This window comes from Falco peregrinus, chromosome 6 (genome assembly GCF_023634155.1).
Source record: "Falco peregrinus isolate bFalPer1 chromosome 6, bFalPer1.pri, whole genome shotgun sequence".
Lineage (NCBI taxonomy): Eukaryota > Metazoa > Chordata > Aves > Falconiformes > Falconidae > Falco > Falco peregrinus.
Window position 1 is genome coordinate 91788986 of NC_073726.1, and position 14511 is coordinate 91803496.

The window sequence follows — 14511 nt, forward strand, 5'->3', positions numbered from 1 at the left end:
AAAGGCGATACGGAACTTGAGCGTCAAGACGCCTCCTGTTCTTGGGTTTCGGTGTTTGGTTGGTTGGTTATTTTACATTTGGGAGGGCTCGGTGGGTGCCCTGATGCCACGGGGGAGCCCGGGGCCACAGCCCAGCCCCGGTGCGGAGCCGCGCAGCGCCGCGGCACGAAGCTGCTGGGAGACCTGTATTCACCCCGCAAATACCGGGCTCCCTCCCCGCGGGAATCAGTTTAAATTTGGAAGCCTTGGGCTGCACCTCCTGGTACCCACGGAGCCCGGGGCCGGCCCTCCCGCCGCGGACAGAGCAGCGAGACACATGCAGAAGCAGCAGTGGGCTGCGTGCCGCGGGGAACCTCGGCCCCGGGGGCCTTGGGGGGTCTGCCCGCCCCGCAGCCCCCGCCCCGAGCCCGCGGCTGCCCCCTGGCGCCCGCCGCTGCAAACTGCGCTCCCCCGCCGGGACCCACGCGGGAGGCAGCTCCCCCGCAGCGGGGATGCTCCTTCCCACCCACGGAGGCTGAGCAACGCTCCCCACTGCTGTTTTAACTCAAGCCTGTTTCCTCGGTGGGCCGCTCTTTTCGGGGTGGGGAGCGGGGAATGGCTTGCAACAGCGGCAGGCAGGGTCATCGCACCCTGGAGACACCCACCGGCAGAGTGAAGGACCGAAAGCGCAGAGGGACCAGCTCCTTAAAAAAGAAAAAAAACCACCTCAAACTGTTTACTATTCAGGAAATTTAGTAATTATTTTTCCCCTCCTTGTAGTGGCATTACCCTCCATTTGATATTAGATCCATGCCGGAGGCCCTCGCTTTCAGGCTGCAAAGAGGAGACAAAGATTAAGGAGCTGCAGTAAAGACCATAGTGTAAGTTTCTTTCAGGACGTTTTCAAGCATTTTGCAGCAGAACAAAAAGTATCAAGTTAGAAAGCAACAGCCTACAGGTTTCTGCAAAGCAGAGAACTTTGACGCTTTCACTGGATCCATTATTTATTACTCTGGATTGAACTGTCTGCCCTCCAGCACGTTTCACTGTGTTTATTTATGCCACAAGCATCACTAATAGAGCATCTCAGGAAGAAATACTGTCACTCGGCACCAAGTGAGGGTATCTTCAACTGCAAGGCTCAAAGTGCTTAGCAAATATTAGTTTAGCCTCCCAATACCTGTGTAATGAAGTCTCCTACATCTTATTTCATAGCGAGGAAACTGAGACAAAGCAGTTAAGCAACTTGCTCCAAGGCATCAAAGAAGGTAAAATATTTTTAGATTTTCTTTGCTTAAGCAAAGAGCAAAACTCTTCCTGCAGAAATAACGCTAAAGGAATGAAAAACTGCACGGCAGACAACAAAGACCCAAATCAGATTAAAAACATCAGACCAAAATGGCCTTGGTGATGCACATTTCATTGTTTTCTATGAAGCTGTAGCAAAACATTCTACAAGGTTGACAGGAAATCTTCTCTATTTTAATTCTCAGCTGCTGATCCTCAGCTGCAGCTACGTTACACTTTTCTTTTAAACTAACGAGAACTAAAACACCACCCCCACCCCCCAACCTTCCAGCACCCATTAAATCTTCTCAGGCCATCCAGAGATCTCCCTTGACAACCCCACTCATCATTTACTGAAACATCCTCATAAACCACAAAGATGACATTCACACTTCAGCTAATCCATCTCCTCCAAAGCAGCAGAGTAGAGTGAAGCCCTTTTGAGTCCGGACTTTGCTGCCTTAAAGAAGGAAAAAAGTTTCTATTCCTGCCAGCATGTGATGCTGGTAAGCAGAATGGATTACAACAGCAGCGATGCTCACCACCTCAGTTTTGCTGTTACTCTACACAGGTATATTGTGAATCTACTTTAACAGCACTGTTTCTCTGTAGGAATTAAGCCCATTAGAAATAAGTCCCTTGCAAGAGCACATTTCATCTTCAGCGGAGCCAGAACAACCTGCTCCTCTGTACAACTGAGCAGCACACCTGGATCCAAGAATCCAAGATCTTCAGAATCCCAGCCCACCCAAGTCGTTTCTGCAATAGTTACTAAACACCAAAATGATACTCTCCCAACAGGTCACACCAACGCTACGCCACCTGCAGCCTTCACGCAGCCCACATAGTAAGTTCATCCACTTCACAGCTTCCTTCTAGTAGGGGGGATTCATGTTGCTGAGCATAAGCCAGGAGTGTCACAGCTCAGATCAGTTGCCTCCATGGCAGCAGCAATCCTCTCCCAACTAACGTTTTCCCAAGGTCTGTCAAGGCCCTTCTGTCTTGTGTGTCAAGGTGCGTGCTGAGCAAACGCGCTAGCTCTGGGACAGGAATGGGTCCAGTCGCTGACATGCAGTGTGTTCAGCCTGTGACTAGACAGTAAATCCAGTGCTTCTTGTGAAGTGTTCTTGGTAGGATGGGGAGGAGCTTTCTGTGCATCAAAGCTAGAGTTAAAACAGCGGTCCTTTGAGATGCCTCGTCCACACGGATTCCACATATGCCCCAGGAACATATGACTGGATTCTTTTAAGAGACACAGGCAATGAAGCCCAGCATTAACTCTGTACACCTTGCTTCCTGTTGCAAGACAAAAGTGTAACCTATACTTAAGAGCAAGAATCTCAGGAGAACAGATGGAAGGCAGGACACACAACATATGTGGGTAACAAGCCTTGAAGAACCACAGCTACTGTAAGGTAAATACCTGCCCTTTCCCCTTCCTCCGAATATCCACACAACTTCAATTTTGGGGGATTGCAAGTACATATGTCAGTTGATGAAGTTTGCCTAAAAATGCTACACTGCCACTCACAGTTTGCATTTGGCCCACAAGCCTAAACAGAAAATTGCTCTTTTTCCCATTCTTGTTGCAGGAACATCTGCCAGGCAGGCTGTGAAGGAGTAAGTGTGGGCAGAGCAAGCCCCGACCCACTCAGAAAGATCTTTCTTGGCTTGAGTACTCAAGAGGCACTTATTGAGACCTTTGTTATTCATTCAGCAAACACCACAAAGAGAATCTTGAAATATATTTGAACAATTGTTTCCAGTCACAATAAAAAGTCAGTCTCACAACATTCAACATACACGGTTTTACTTTACTCAGAGAGTGATGTGGTTTAAGGAAGCAAACATGGAGGTAAACAGGGTGAATGAAGCCAGAGACCACCTACACCAGAAACTCTGGGTAATGCCAGAGAGTAGTCTTGTTTTGATAAGTTTCATCTGTATTTAGCTTAACAATATGTTTCTATAAACCCTGGGGCACGAGGAAAGTTTTCACCACAGGTAGCAGAGGACATACATTCAATGTTTCTAACAGAAGTTTCATTAATTTTATCAGCACGTGACCATTATTTCATGTTGATGGATGACAATAAAGTCACACCAACAACAAAGGTATGCCTCGGAAATCAGACCAACGGGAGAGTTGTAGATACAACAGCATGTGGGACTAGTGATGCTGGCCATGCAGGATCTTGCCTGTGTTTGAATGACCTGAACAGCAAGCATCTGTTTTCAGAATAGTTTAGGAGAATATGCTGGTTTTGGCCGGGGTAGAGTTAATTTTCTTCACCATAGCCGGTATGGGGCTGTGGTTTGTATTTGTGCTGGAAACGGCGCTGGTAACACAGGGATGTCTGTCACTGCTGAGCAGCGCTTACGCAGGGCCAAGGCCCCTTCTGCTCCTCAGGCTGCCCCGCCAGCAAGTAGGCTGAGGGGCACAAGAAACTGGGAGGGGGCACAGTGGGGACAGCTGACCACAGGGGTAATTCCTCCCCATATGGCATCATCCGCAGCATATAAGGCTGGGGGAAGAAGCAGGAGGGGGGGGATGTTAAGAGTGATGGTGTTCGTCTTCCCGAGTAAGTGTTACGTGTGATGGAGCCCTGCTGACCTGGGGATGGCTGAGCACCTGCCTGCGGTGGGAAGCGGTGAATGAATTCCTTGTTTTGCTCCGCTCTTGCATGCGCGGCTTTTGCTTTACCTATTAACCTGTCTTTATCTCGACCCACAAGTCTTCCCACTTTTACTCTTTCAATTTTCTTTCCCACCTCACTGGGGGAGAAGTGAGTGAGCGGCTGGGTGGTACTTCATTACCGGCTGGGATTAAACCATGACAGACACCAAGAGAGATCTAGTACCACCTTGCTCTGCCATAAGCTGTTGCTTCCCACCTGTAAGGGTTATTCCATTACCCCTTCAAATTAGCCTCGTACTGTCTTTATATTGATCATATCGAGGAAGCAGGTGGCTTACTTTACTCCACCATCCCATACAGCCGTGTGACTTCTTGTGTCAGCCATATGAATGAGGCTATATGACCATGCTATCATACCCAGGCTTTTACAAGCATGCTGTTACCACCAAGCATTTAATAACTTTTAAGGATTTCGGTGCTGGAACTCTTGTCCTGACATTTCATCTTGCAGATAGACCAAATATAGCACATCTGGAACTGATCGAGCCTTCTGGTGTGGCACAGATTTGCTGTTCCTGTCTCACAGCCATGTTGGAGTGCTGAGAGCACAACAGCACAACAGACGTTAAGCTCAGTGCTTAGTTTCATGTCCACAGGCAGCACAAGACCGCTCCTGTAGTGGATAATTTCATCTTCAGTCATGGTGTTCTATGACAGCAATTTACCACAGTAGCAAAATATCTTCCCAGATGTTAAACTGTTTATTGTACCTGGGCACATGTGCTCATCCCTTGGTGCAGGAGGTTGGCATTTGGTTTCATGCAAAATAATTGTGAAACCAAAGCTGCTGCCTAAAAGCAAAATGATCAATGAATTCCATTTACATAATAATGTGGGACTGTTGCAGGTGGACTGGTTTTTCAATGGCAAAAAACCAAATAACTACTACTCTGTCAAACCTTCCACAATACTACCATTAGCACAGCCAACAAAACTGACAGCAAAGACAGTGGGATTCAGCACAGAACCTTTTGTCACAATAAAGAGAATTCTCCATTACTTCAGCTGTCATCTGGTCACCAAAGGACTAAGCGTGATAGAAAGCTTCATTGGAAATTCAGTGTTTAACAAAAGTCTTCTCTCACAACCTAGTGAGTTAAAAAACCCAAACCAAACCACAAAAGCTTTAATTAGATGAACAATGTCACATATGATCACAGTTTTGCTACAGCATTTTCCCTGAAACTGGCTGAAGCAATCAGTGAAGTCCCACGATGTAAGAGACTTCTGAAATGACGAGAGGACATGCCTGAGTCCTTCAAGACTTTTGACAATGCAATACACCGGCATTCTTCTTGCAGCTATTGTTGCCGAGTTTATGCAGAATGAAGGAACAGATCAAATAATTTGAGGAAATTAGACCATCTGATATAACAGAAAGATGGATTTTGTTTTCCTTGCAAGAACAGATAACGTCTTTCCTGAACAGAAACCCTTTTCCACTAGACTCCCTATGCTAGCTTGCTAGACTATTTTGCTCTGTGAAGCAATCAATCAGTCATAAATGAACAGGTAGGCAGCAGCATCCAGGAACTCAAATGCAGAGACATCGGTACAGGTGAAAGATCTATCTGTTGTTCTGAACATAAATCTAACCAAGCTGGGCCACTGAAAGAGCGTGCTCATTAGATTTAGGACTCAAACCCACTTGGGTCCATATTGTTGCTATTACCAGAACAACACACAGACCCTCTCTGAGTTTTGTCATAATCCTTGAACCATATGGATAAGTAGAACGTGCATCAGAGCAGTAATGAAAAATACGCATGAGTCATTCAGAACGGCCCTCTGGCTCTTACTGATCCTACAACAACTACTGAAATTGGTATTGTAGCTTATCAAAAACAAGCTGTTTTGGGAAATACCCATTTTGGGAAAACATCCAAAGGCTTTGGATCTGAGGATTAGATTTGGCTTTAGCTAATGGTTTCCAAACAGACTTCTGCTAACAAAATCATCTAGCAAACTGTGGAGACCAGAAAAGTTAAAAGTTTCATGCTATAGTACAGTCCTCAACAAATCAGATACAGAGTTTCTACATAAGCTAACATAAAGGCTTTCACCAGCATTATTTACTGCTCTGCTGTTGTCAGGATGATGATGGCCCTTAACCAAGGATAATAAAACATTTGCTCTGATAACCTATAGTCCCAAAACATTTAGATGCAGGTCAGTCCCCAGGGATCACATTTCACTGTCCTTCCTTAAACTTTCAGCTCACTCAGATTAACTCCCTAACCTTGAATAGAGGCAGCCATAATCCTGCAAAGGAATTTTGCTTGGTTTTTTGTAGATAAACACACACCGAATCAGAACTATGCACAAAACCTTCTGGAGGATCTAGGAACCCAGACCATGCTGTTTGAAAACTAAGCATACTTCAGCCCCATCTTTAAGAGTTACAAACAAATCCCAGTATAACGTACAATATACTTACACTCCAGTTATTTGAGGCAGGGGTGTATGCAAAAGCAGTGGCAGAATTAATTTATGAGGTCAATCACCATCTGGAGTCTCTGCTTATTGTTCCTGAATCTAAAATTGCCAGTAAATTCTGTGCTCTAAATTGGAAGCACAGAACTGAGACTCACTATCAGTGTCTTGTGATCAGTGATGACTTCCTAGGAACCACTGGCCGCAAAGGTAATATGTGTATAAATGTTTTACTTAGATCTTAGTTATTCACGTGGAGTTCATGTTTATCTCTAAAGTGAAACTCTTCCGTTACCTGGAGATGCTGGGATCTGCAGATCCCAACCACTACATACATTCTTCACAGGCATTAAACATACAGGAATGGGAAAAGAGGAGATTCTGAGACTAAGACACAAATTACTGCACACACTTGAGGAAAAGGATCACTGAAGAAAAGGAAGCTGACACAAAGGGCCACACAGCAAGGGGTAAGGACACCTCTCCATCCTTCAACTCTTCTTTCTCCAGCCAGGAAAGACGCAGTTGGATCTTTTTCCCACCCAGTCCTGGAAAAGAACACCTTACAATGACTTCCACGGCACCACAGGGAACGTCTTAACACCAGCACTGTGGCTGGGCTCAGGAGTGAGTGTGCTTCTGCAGACCCCCCCACTGTCTGCACTAACTAGACTTCAGCAGGCATCACAGAGCAGTCTCAGGGAATATGAACTGGATGAAACCAAACATGAAAACACATTTCAGTGGTGCACCTACTGCACTCCAGATGTAAACAAACAGCAAATCCCTGGCACTGTAATAACCTGGACTAGAGTGAGTGAGACAAATCCTTCTGAATACTATAGCATCAAGCCTTCCCCAACAACTCTCCAAAAAGCTGCTCTAACTCATCCACACTACTTTGTTAAAGTTAACACTGCCACAGAACACCATCTGGAAAGGGTGTTTGCAAAGATGTTCTGAAAAGGAAACAGGGAGGCAGAAGAAGAGCAAAGACATCAGAGTAGCTTAGTATCAAACAACTTCTGCTGGTAGTAGTGAGCACACGTTGCCATAAGCTCAGCTTCTTCTTGCCAAACTCCTCCCAGATGCTAAGTAAACAGCTCAAGGAACGCAAAGAGGCAGCTAGACTCAACCTGAATGCCAAGATGGTTAACTTCCCAGAAAAGCCACACTCTAAGAAAACTGAAATAGGCACCAGATAACTGCACACACCTACATTACAGTTGTCTCCTCTCAGGGGACTCTAATGATCATGGCTGTTAGTGGAACTGGGATTATTTCACATTGGGCAAAAAGAGCTTTTATTTTGAGAATTCCTCCACAGGAGCTACTAAAATAAAAAGCTAAGTCAACAATCAGTAGGTGAACATACTCATTTTACACAAGTTTAACTTTCCTGAAGAAGAAAAAACAGGCATGTTTCCTTACTTGAAGGAAATAGGTTAGGCAAGTAAGATTTGTTTGACTGATAGGGGAAAGGGAGGGGAAAACTGCAATCCATTCTTGAATTAAAAAGAGAAAAATAGTAAATTTGATTGAAACACTGCTAAGTATGTATTATATTAAACCCTACCCCAAAGAAAGGGATCTTTTGAAACTTTTCTTCCTGCTTCACCTACGTGATTTTCTTAAAAAAAAATAATAATCTCTAAGTTTTGGAAAGACTACTCAGAACAGTTTGGGTAACAAGCCAGAATTGCCTGTTGATGTCACCCCCCCCTCCTTTTAAAATAAATTTTATTGAAGACATATGAACACTGCTATTTCCTTTTCACTGCAAAGAAGGTGTGTTGAATGGCAACCCTATATATTAGGTGATTTGAGTATCAGAAGTGTAAAGACACCTTGAATCTATGACTTGTCTTTGAATATATGCTCCTATCTTTGCTAGTGAAAAAGAGGAACAGGTAGAAGCTAGACACACTCATGTTAAAGATCTGCAGTATCTCCATGAGCAGTGTTTTAGCTTCTCTTGTGGGACCTTTGCAGCAATCAACCCATGTCTAAAAGTGCACAAGTGTCACAGCAAACATTTTATGCCAAGTCATTAAGCAGTGATAACTGTGTACCTTTATTTTTTGTCTTAGCTCCCATGCAGACCAATGCAGCTGTTAAACGCTGACAAAAGTTTTGTACAACTACCTAAATATGCGGTTATAGTCCCTTCCTAGTCTGCTACAGTTAATTTGAAACCAAAGACTATTTTTGAATATATTCTTTCCAGAGGACATTACCTTGGACTTGACTACACCGAGTTTGGTTTCCCATCATTCTGTCTCCATCCACTCTGTTCCTCTAGTCTTGACTAACTTTAGAAACTCTGTCATCATAGAGTTCTTGCATGGCAGTTCTCTTCTCCAGATCCCTAACAAATAAATACAGGTCTCAGTACAGATCTGCAGATGCTCAGTCCACAACTTCTTGTTTTGCAAAATTAAATAATTCTTTCTGAATCACCTCACTACGATAATTAACTAAATTTAAAACTAAATAGCTTCTTTTTTTTTTTTTTTAAAGAAACAAACAAACTCACTACGCAGAACTCCACCCAGTTTTGCTAATTCAGTCGTGCAGGACTGCAGTCCTTCAGGACAAATGCCATAGGCGTATAACGGTTCTGAGCTGCCAGAGTACAGGATGAACTCAAATTACATTACAGTACAGCAATCTCAAACACAGCACCATTAAGTGCAATGATACACTTAAATATGCTGGCACAGGACCAGTAGGGCTTTCATTACCTTTTAACATGTACTACTACTCAGTCTTCAGAAGAGGCTTGTCTCCTTTTGGCAATTCCCCTTTGCCACACGTTTCCCAACAAATGCCATGGTCCTTGAGTCCCAGTCTGCGGGTTTTGTGCGGCCTAAGTCCAGTGCAGGTTGACACCATTCTCCCATCACTGAGCTTTCTTGAGGTTCAGTACTGAGAGTTCATAAAGATCTATTTAATCCCATTCTATCTCTGGCTTCAGCACAATTTTCTAAACAAGTAATTTTGTAAATTTTACAGAACATTCTCTGATTTCTCAACCTAAGATTTCTTTCACATAGGATTACATCTTTTCCACTGCACCTTTTCTACAGAAATCTTAGATTTGATGCTGAACTGAAAATCCTGGAGCTCCCTGCTAAACCAAACAGCAGGTGGAACAGGAGCAGCTGAAACACATGTCATTTCTCACTAAAGCACCTTAGGCCTGATTGCCAGGATGGCACAGGCGGCAGAAGTGACATTCAAGTCCACTCTCTGGATTCTGTGGAGTGACTATCAAAGAGGCCATCTAGCTCAGCAGTCACAGTGAGTTTTAGAGTATGGATAGCCATATCCATACGACACACTGACTCACTTCACACAAACTAGATGCAGATATAAAATCATGTTTGATTGACACGATAGGGAGTTTGAAGACACAATAGGGAGAAGCATTAAGTTCTCTCTTCATCACCCTGAGCATTTTGATTTGCAAGCCTGTGTTTTTATTCTAGTTATCCAAGAACACATTCCACCACGGTATCAAAGCTGAATAACCACCAATGGGATGAGCTGTCCATCTGTACCAAGATCACATACACAGCTAAGGATGTTCTTCAGAAGATTAAAGATCTTTCTGCTAGATTCTGATCACCTTGGCTATACCTCAGCTGCTTGCAGCGGTCAATGGAAAAGCCCAAAACCCCATTTGGGCAACCTTATAGTGTGTTTTGCATGATTTCTTCATGAATTGTGAGTGCTTCTGCCCTCCCTCTTTGACTATGCAGACAAGCTCAGTGCTGGTCCCACTAGAAATACCTGGCTTAATGCAGATTTTTTTAATGCAAACACCTTCAATGTTCTACTTGGATCTTTCCTGGAAAAAAAGTTGTTGTTTCAAACCAAAATGATTAAGAAGACAGAAATAACAAAACGTCTGTCCCAGGAAACAAAAGTCCTTGCAACTACTCAGTAGTTTCTACTGAAATCCCACCATTTGTCTTATTTCTTGATAGATGGGGGCAGCCAGTTCTTTGGCTTTTTTTGCTCCATCCTCTAAAACCTTTATCAGATGGGATTTGTCCTCCTGGAGTCTCCTGATTTCATTCCTGATAGGTGCAAATTTTTGAATAACTGACTCTGCTACCACCATTTTGTAGTGAGCAGTGTCGAGACCAGCAGATTGGTGCAGCACTTCTTTGATGCTAAGCCCTGTTACTGCAGCATGAATGGAGACCAGATTGGAGACACCAGGGCGACTGGCTGGGTCGTAGGTCACCTCAGAGGTAAAGTCAGTCACAGCTTTGCGGAATTTCAGCACTATTTCATCAGGGCTGTCTGCTATGTTAACAGTAGCTAACTTCTGTGGGTCTGACTTGGACATCTTCACTGTTGGATCTCTGAGGGATTTTATTTTCTTCGTTGTACCTTCAAAAAAAAAAAAGGGAGGGGGAATAATTATGAAAACTGGAAGACAATGTTTTTTTTATGACAATTGCTATGAACCCTTTGCAGCAGCATGATGAAGCTCTTTATTTATCCTTGTTTAAAAATGAGTTGTGAGCACAATTGTGTACATTCCTATTTATTCCTTATGCCTTCCCTGCCCTCTTAAGTCACCTCTCTCCTCCCACAAACTAAATGAAAACCTGCACCATTTCTCCCCTCCTTGCTAAGCAGAAACTTCTGTTGGGCCACTTCCTAATATTTTCTGTGTCTACCTGCTCATTTTCCCTGAAAACTCTCTTCTCCCTTGTGTTCCTGGCACTGGAGAAAAGTTACTTAGAGAGCACAGACTGCACATTACTGAAAGGTTCTGTAACAGTGGAGAAACAGGTTAAACCCACTGGTAAAAAAGAATCCCAGAACAGTTAGTCTCCTTATTTTAGGAAACTGCCATGCAAATATCTTGGTAGTTCTCCTAAATATCAATAAAGACAGTTATTAAAAGTTCCCAAACCAAACAATAACCAGGTCTGTTACAGGGAAAGCACTGTTCAGATACGAAAGGTGCGGGTATTGTACAAACCACTAAGATATATGTGCGTGTACCTGAAATAGAGTAGGAGTATTAGGGGAACATTGTGAGGTACTTTAACAGCATCAACTGTTTCAGTCTTTTACCATGAAACATCATGCATGGAGTACACATACCATCACTGATCTAGAAAGGACTCATGCCGGTTGTTTTTAGACACCTAATACAGCCCATTAAATTATCCACATACTACTCATAGACACGTACGTACTCAGTGAAAGGGTGTTCCAGGGTCCAATTCAGACTGCCCCAGAAAGCTCTGTGTTCTGAATCACCTTTTGTAAGAGTCTGTCTCTTTTCTGTGAATCTGAAGGAGTCCAGGTAATCTAACTGCCTGCAGCTAGTAAGTATGAATAGGTTCCTAACTCCTCCATTCATTTAGGATATTTCATTGGTTTGCATATACTTGTGAACTTATGAAGGTATGCTCTTCATCAGACGAATTAAAAGTTTTGGGTTTTTTTTTTCCCCACCCTGTTTTTTTTTGTTTGGTTTGTTTTTTTTTTCAAATTGAGGTTTTTATTTCCTGGGAAACAGTCTCACCTGCATCATAGGCTACACTCAGCTCCTCATTACAGTGCTTAGTATTTAATTGTTCATTAGAAACGGCAGAGTTTGCAAAACCTCGCATTCTCTAAGCTCCACTCTGGGTCTAACACCATTTTTGTCACTGAGGCTTGAAAACTGAGAAAGGTTTATTACTGCCTGTCTTTTCTAAGGTGAGAGCTCCTTGCCCTTTTAGGGGCGAAGGTCTCTGCTGTGCATTCCTCTACATTACTTACAACAAAGATGCAATGCTTCTTCCTTGCCCAATTCTTCACGTTTCTTAACAAACATGCCATTTGCGCCATCTGATTCCTCCTCACTCCCCCGGCCTATGACCTTACAGCTCAAAAATGGCTGAGAAGATTTGCCTTGTAAGTCTCCCTGAGTCCAAGATCAAAAATGGAAAGTGTAAGCTCTGCAAGATACCCCTACTGAAACATGCAAGTATATACTAAACACACTCAAAAGATTTTTGAGCACTGTACCAATAAACCTACAAGCTGTTTAGCATGCTTAATGTAAACACCTACCACTCAGATCCTGAAGAATTCTGATTGCTAGAGGTCTCTTGTCTTTTTGCTTACTTGTCTCCTGAACTAACAACATGGAGCAGAGACCCAGTTCTTAAAAGGTCCAATACTTGAAGAGCAAGGCTGACTGGCAGCAGCAGAGTGCATCTGGCCCCCTGGACTAGAATACCAGACGTCACATACATTCCTCTACCAGGGATTTGGAAAGCCTTATGTCTATCTGGGGAATTCAATTTCACAGCCTCTAGTCTCTTGTTGTCAGCTTTTAATTTTCCACTCCCTTAGCACCAGTTTGCTCCCTTTTCTTTGTCCCTGAAACTATTTCCACAACATTTAAATCCATCTTCAACCCTGAAGTGCAGTTAAGGGGAACGAAAACAAAAACCACCAAGACCAGCTCACTTAAAATGGCTTTGGGCACAGGAAAGAATTCTCCATATTTCTTGTTGAAATGGTGTGCTATATCTTGGGCTAGTTCCAGGTGCAGGACTTGATCTTCTCCAACGGGAACATGTGTCGACCTTTTAATAAAAGACAGATACAGGAAACTCAGCAAAGCTCTCTGGTTCTGCTGAAATGCTACTCAAGACTGTCACAGCTTCTTCCATGACTGAGGGCCAGATTGAGCCACCGAGTCCCAGCTAGATATAGGTGCTCTGGGAAAAGATCCCAAATTCACTATATCCCAGGATGAGCTTCCTTTTTGTGCTGAACTGAAGCAGATCTCCAAGGGCAAAAATAGCCCTTTGCAACAACATATACAGCAAAGATACCAATAAGAGCAAATCATTAAACTCAGCTCAAAGAAAGGTTTTTGTAGCATCTCCTGCTGTCTCTTTAGAGATCAAAGAGCATGTGTTACAGTATATGAACAAAGTAAGGAAGGTCTGTAAGGCGTAAAGTGCAAGCACCTTGCCTTGTCAAGTCTCAGGAAAACTTAACTGTTGTTGAGAAATTCGTACTGTGGATTTATCAAGGGAAGGAAAGAAGAGAATGGTTCTTCCTCATGGGTCACCACTGTATAAATATCATGTTGGCCAGTGCCTCTATTGCCGCAAATGTTATCATTCATAGAGGAGAACTGTTAAGATCAAAGGATCATTTGATCTTCTGTAGTGAACTCAATAGCCTGAATGCAGTACTGGAGGAAAACAAAATCCGCATGAGAGGACATGAGGAGGTGAAGAATCCATTGCTTCCCCTGGTGATTCTTTCCCACAGTTAATCATAGTCACTAAAAATGTATGATTCCTTTAGATGAGGCAGACTTGAAGTCTTGCCAGCTTTTGATTACTCTCCCTCCCCCCCCCCAGCCCCGATCTTTTTTTCTAAGGCTTGTAGGGTATTCAGCTCTGAATCCTGGATATGTTCCAGTGTAAGAAAGTTCACTATGCATCTTTTAAGGTCCCAGAAAATTTCAGTTCAACATGGTGCTTCCTCCTTCCAATTCTGAATTACTGGGCTGACATCCAGGAATCAATTTGTCCACCTTTATTCCCCACCAAACAGTCAGCAAGGCAATCTAAAAACTGTTACAGTAGCCAATAGGAAATCACAGTGGCCTACAACTAACATAAAATCAGTTACCATAATCAATATACTTTAAGCAGGTCAAAAGAAATGTTTCCATATGACAAAATGGTTCCATATTCACAAAGTTTGCCACTAAACAGAAACCACATTATTTTTAGAAATGCTTCTGCATGATTCTTTGCCTTTTTCCTTGCTCGATTTTTAATATTTCTGCCCTGGTACTGTTTTTATTCCTTTCTGTTGTATATTTACCTTCTGTCCATTTTCCTGTCTCTTTGATCCTTGGTTCAACCAAATTAATACTGTTTCTCCCCCTCCTCCAGCTCTTAATTCTTCTTCAAGACTGCTGTTCCCTTCCTGTGTTTCCATTTCTCCCTGATTCTTGTTCCCCATATTATGTTTTTATGTTAAAACATTTCTTGTTAAAGATATTATGTCAAATTTCTTCAAAGAGATATTGTTTCCCTTTGACTTCCTTGTTTTGTGCTCTG

The 14511-nt window shown here is 43.1% G+C and overlaps 1 protein-coding gene across 4 annotated transcripts in view; it reads right to left on the reverse strand.

Annotated features, from left to right (window-relative positions):
- Window positions 1–1378: 1378 nt before the first annotated feature.
- Window positions 1379–14511, reverse strand: part of WARS2 (tryptophanyl tRNA synthetase 2, mitochondrial) — a 51456-nt gene continuing 38323 nt past the window's right edge. For 2 of the 4 annotated variants that reach the window (XM_055807185.1, XM_055807187.1), the window contains 2 exons: window positions 12890–13008; window positions 4643–10801 (listed from right to left, as the gene is read on the reverse strand). In XM_055807185.1, the coding sequence (XP_055663160.1) occupies window positions 10353–10801; window positions 12890–13008 (568 nt within the window). In that variant the 3' untranslated portion in view covers window positions 4643–10352. Of the gene's footprint in view, window positions 10802–12889; window positions 13009–14511 lie in introns of all 4 variants that reach the window. The other 2 variants (XR_008747665.1, XM_055807184.1) reach the window with 2 other exon arrangements.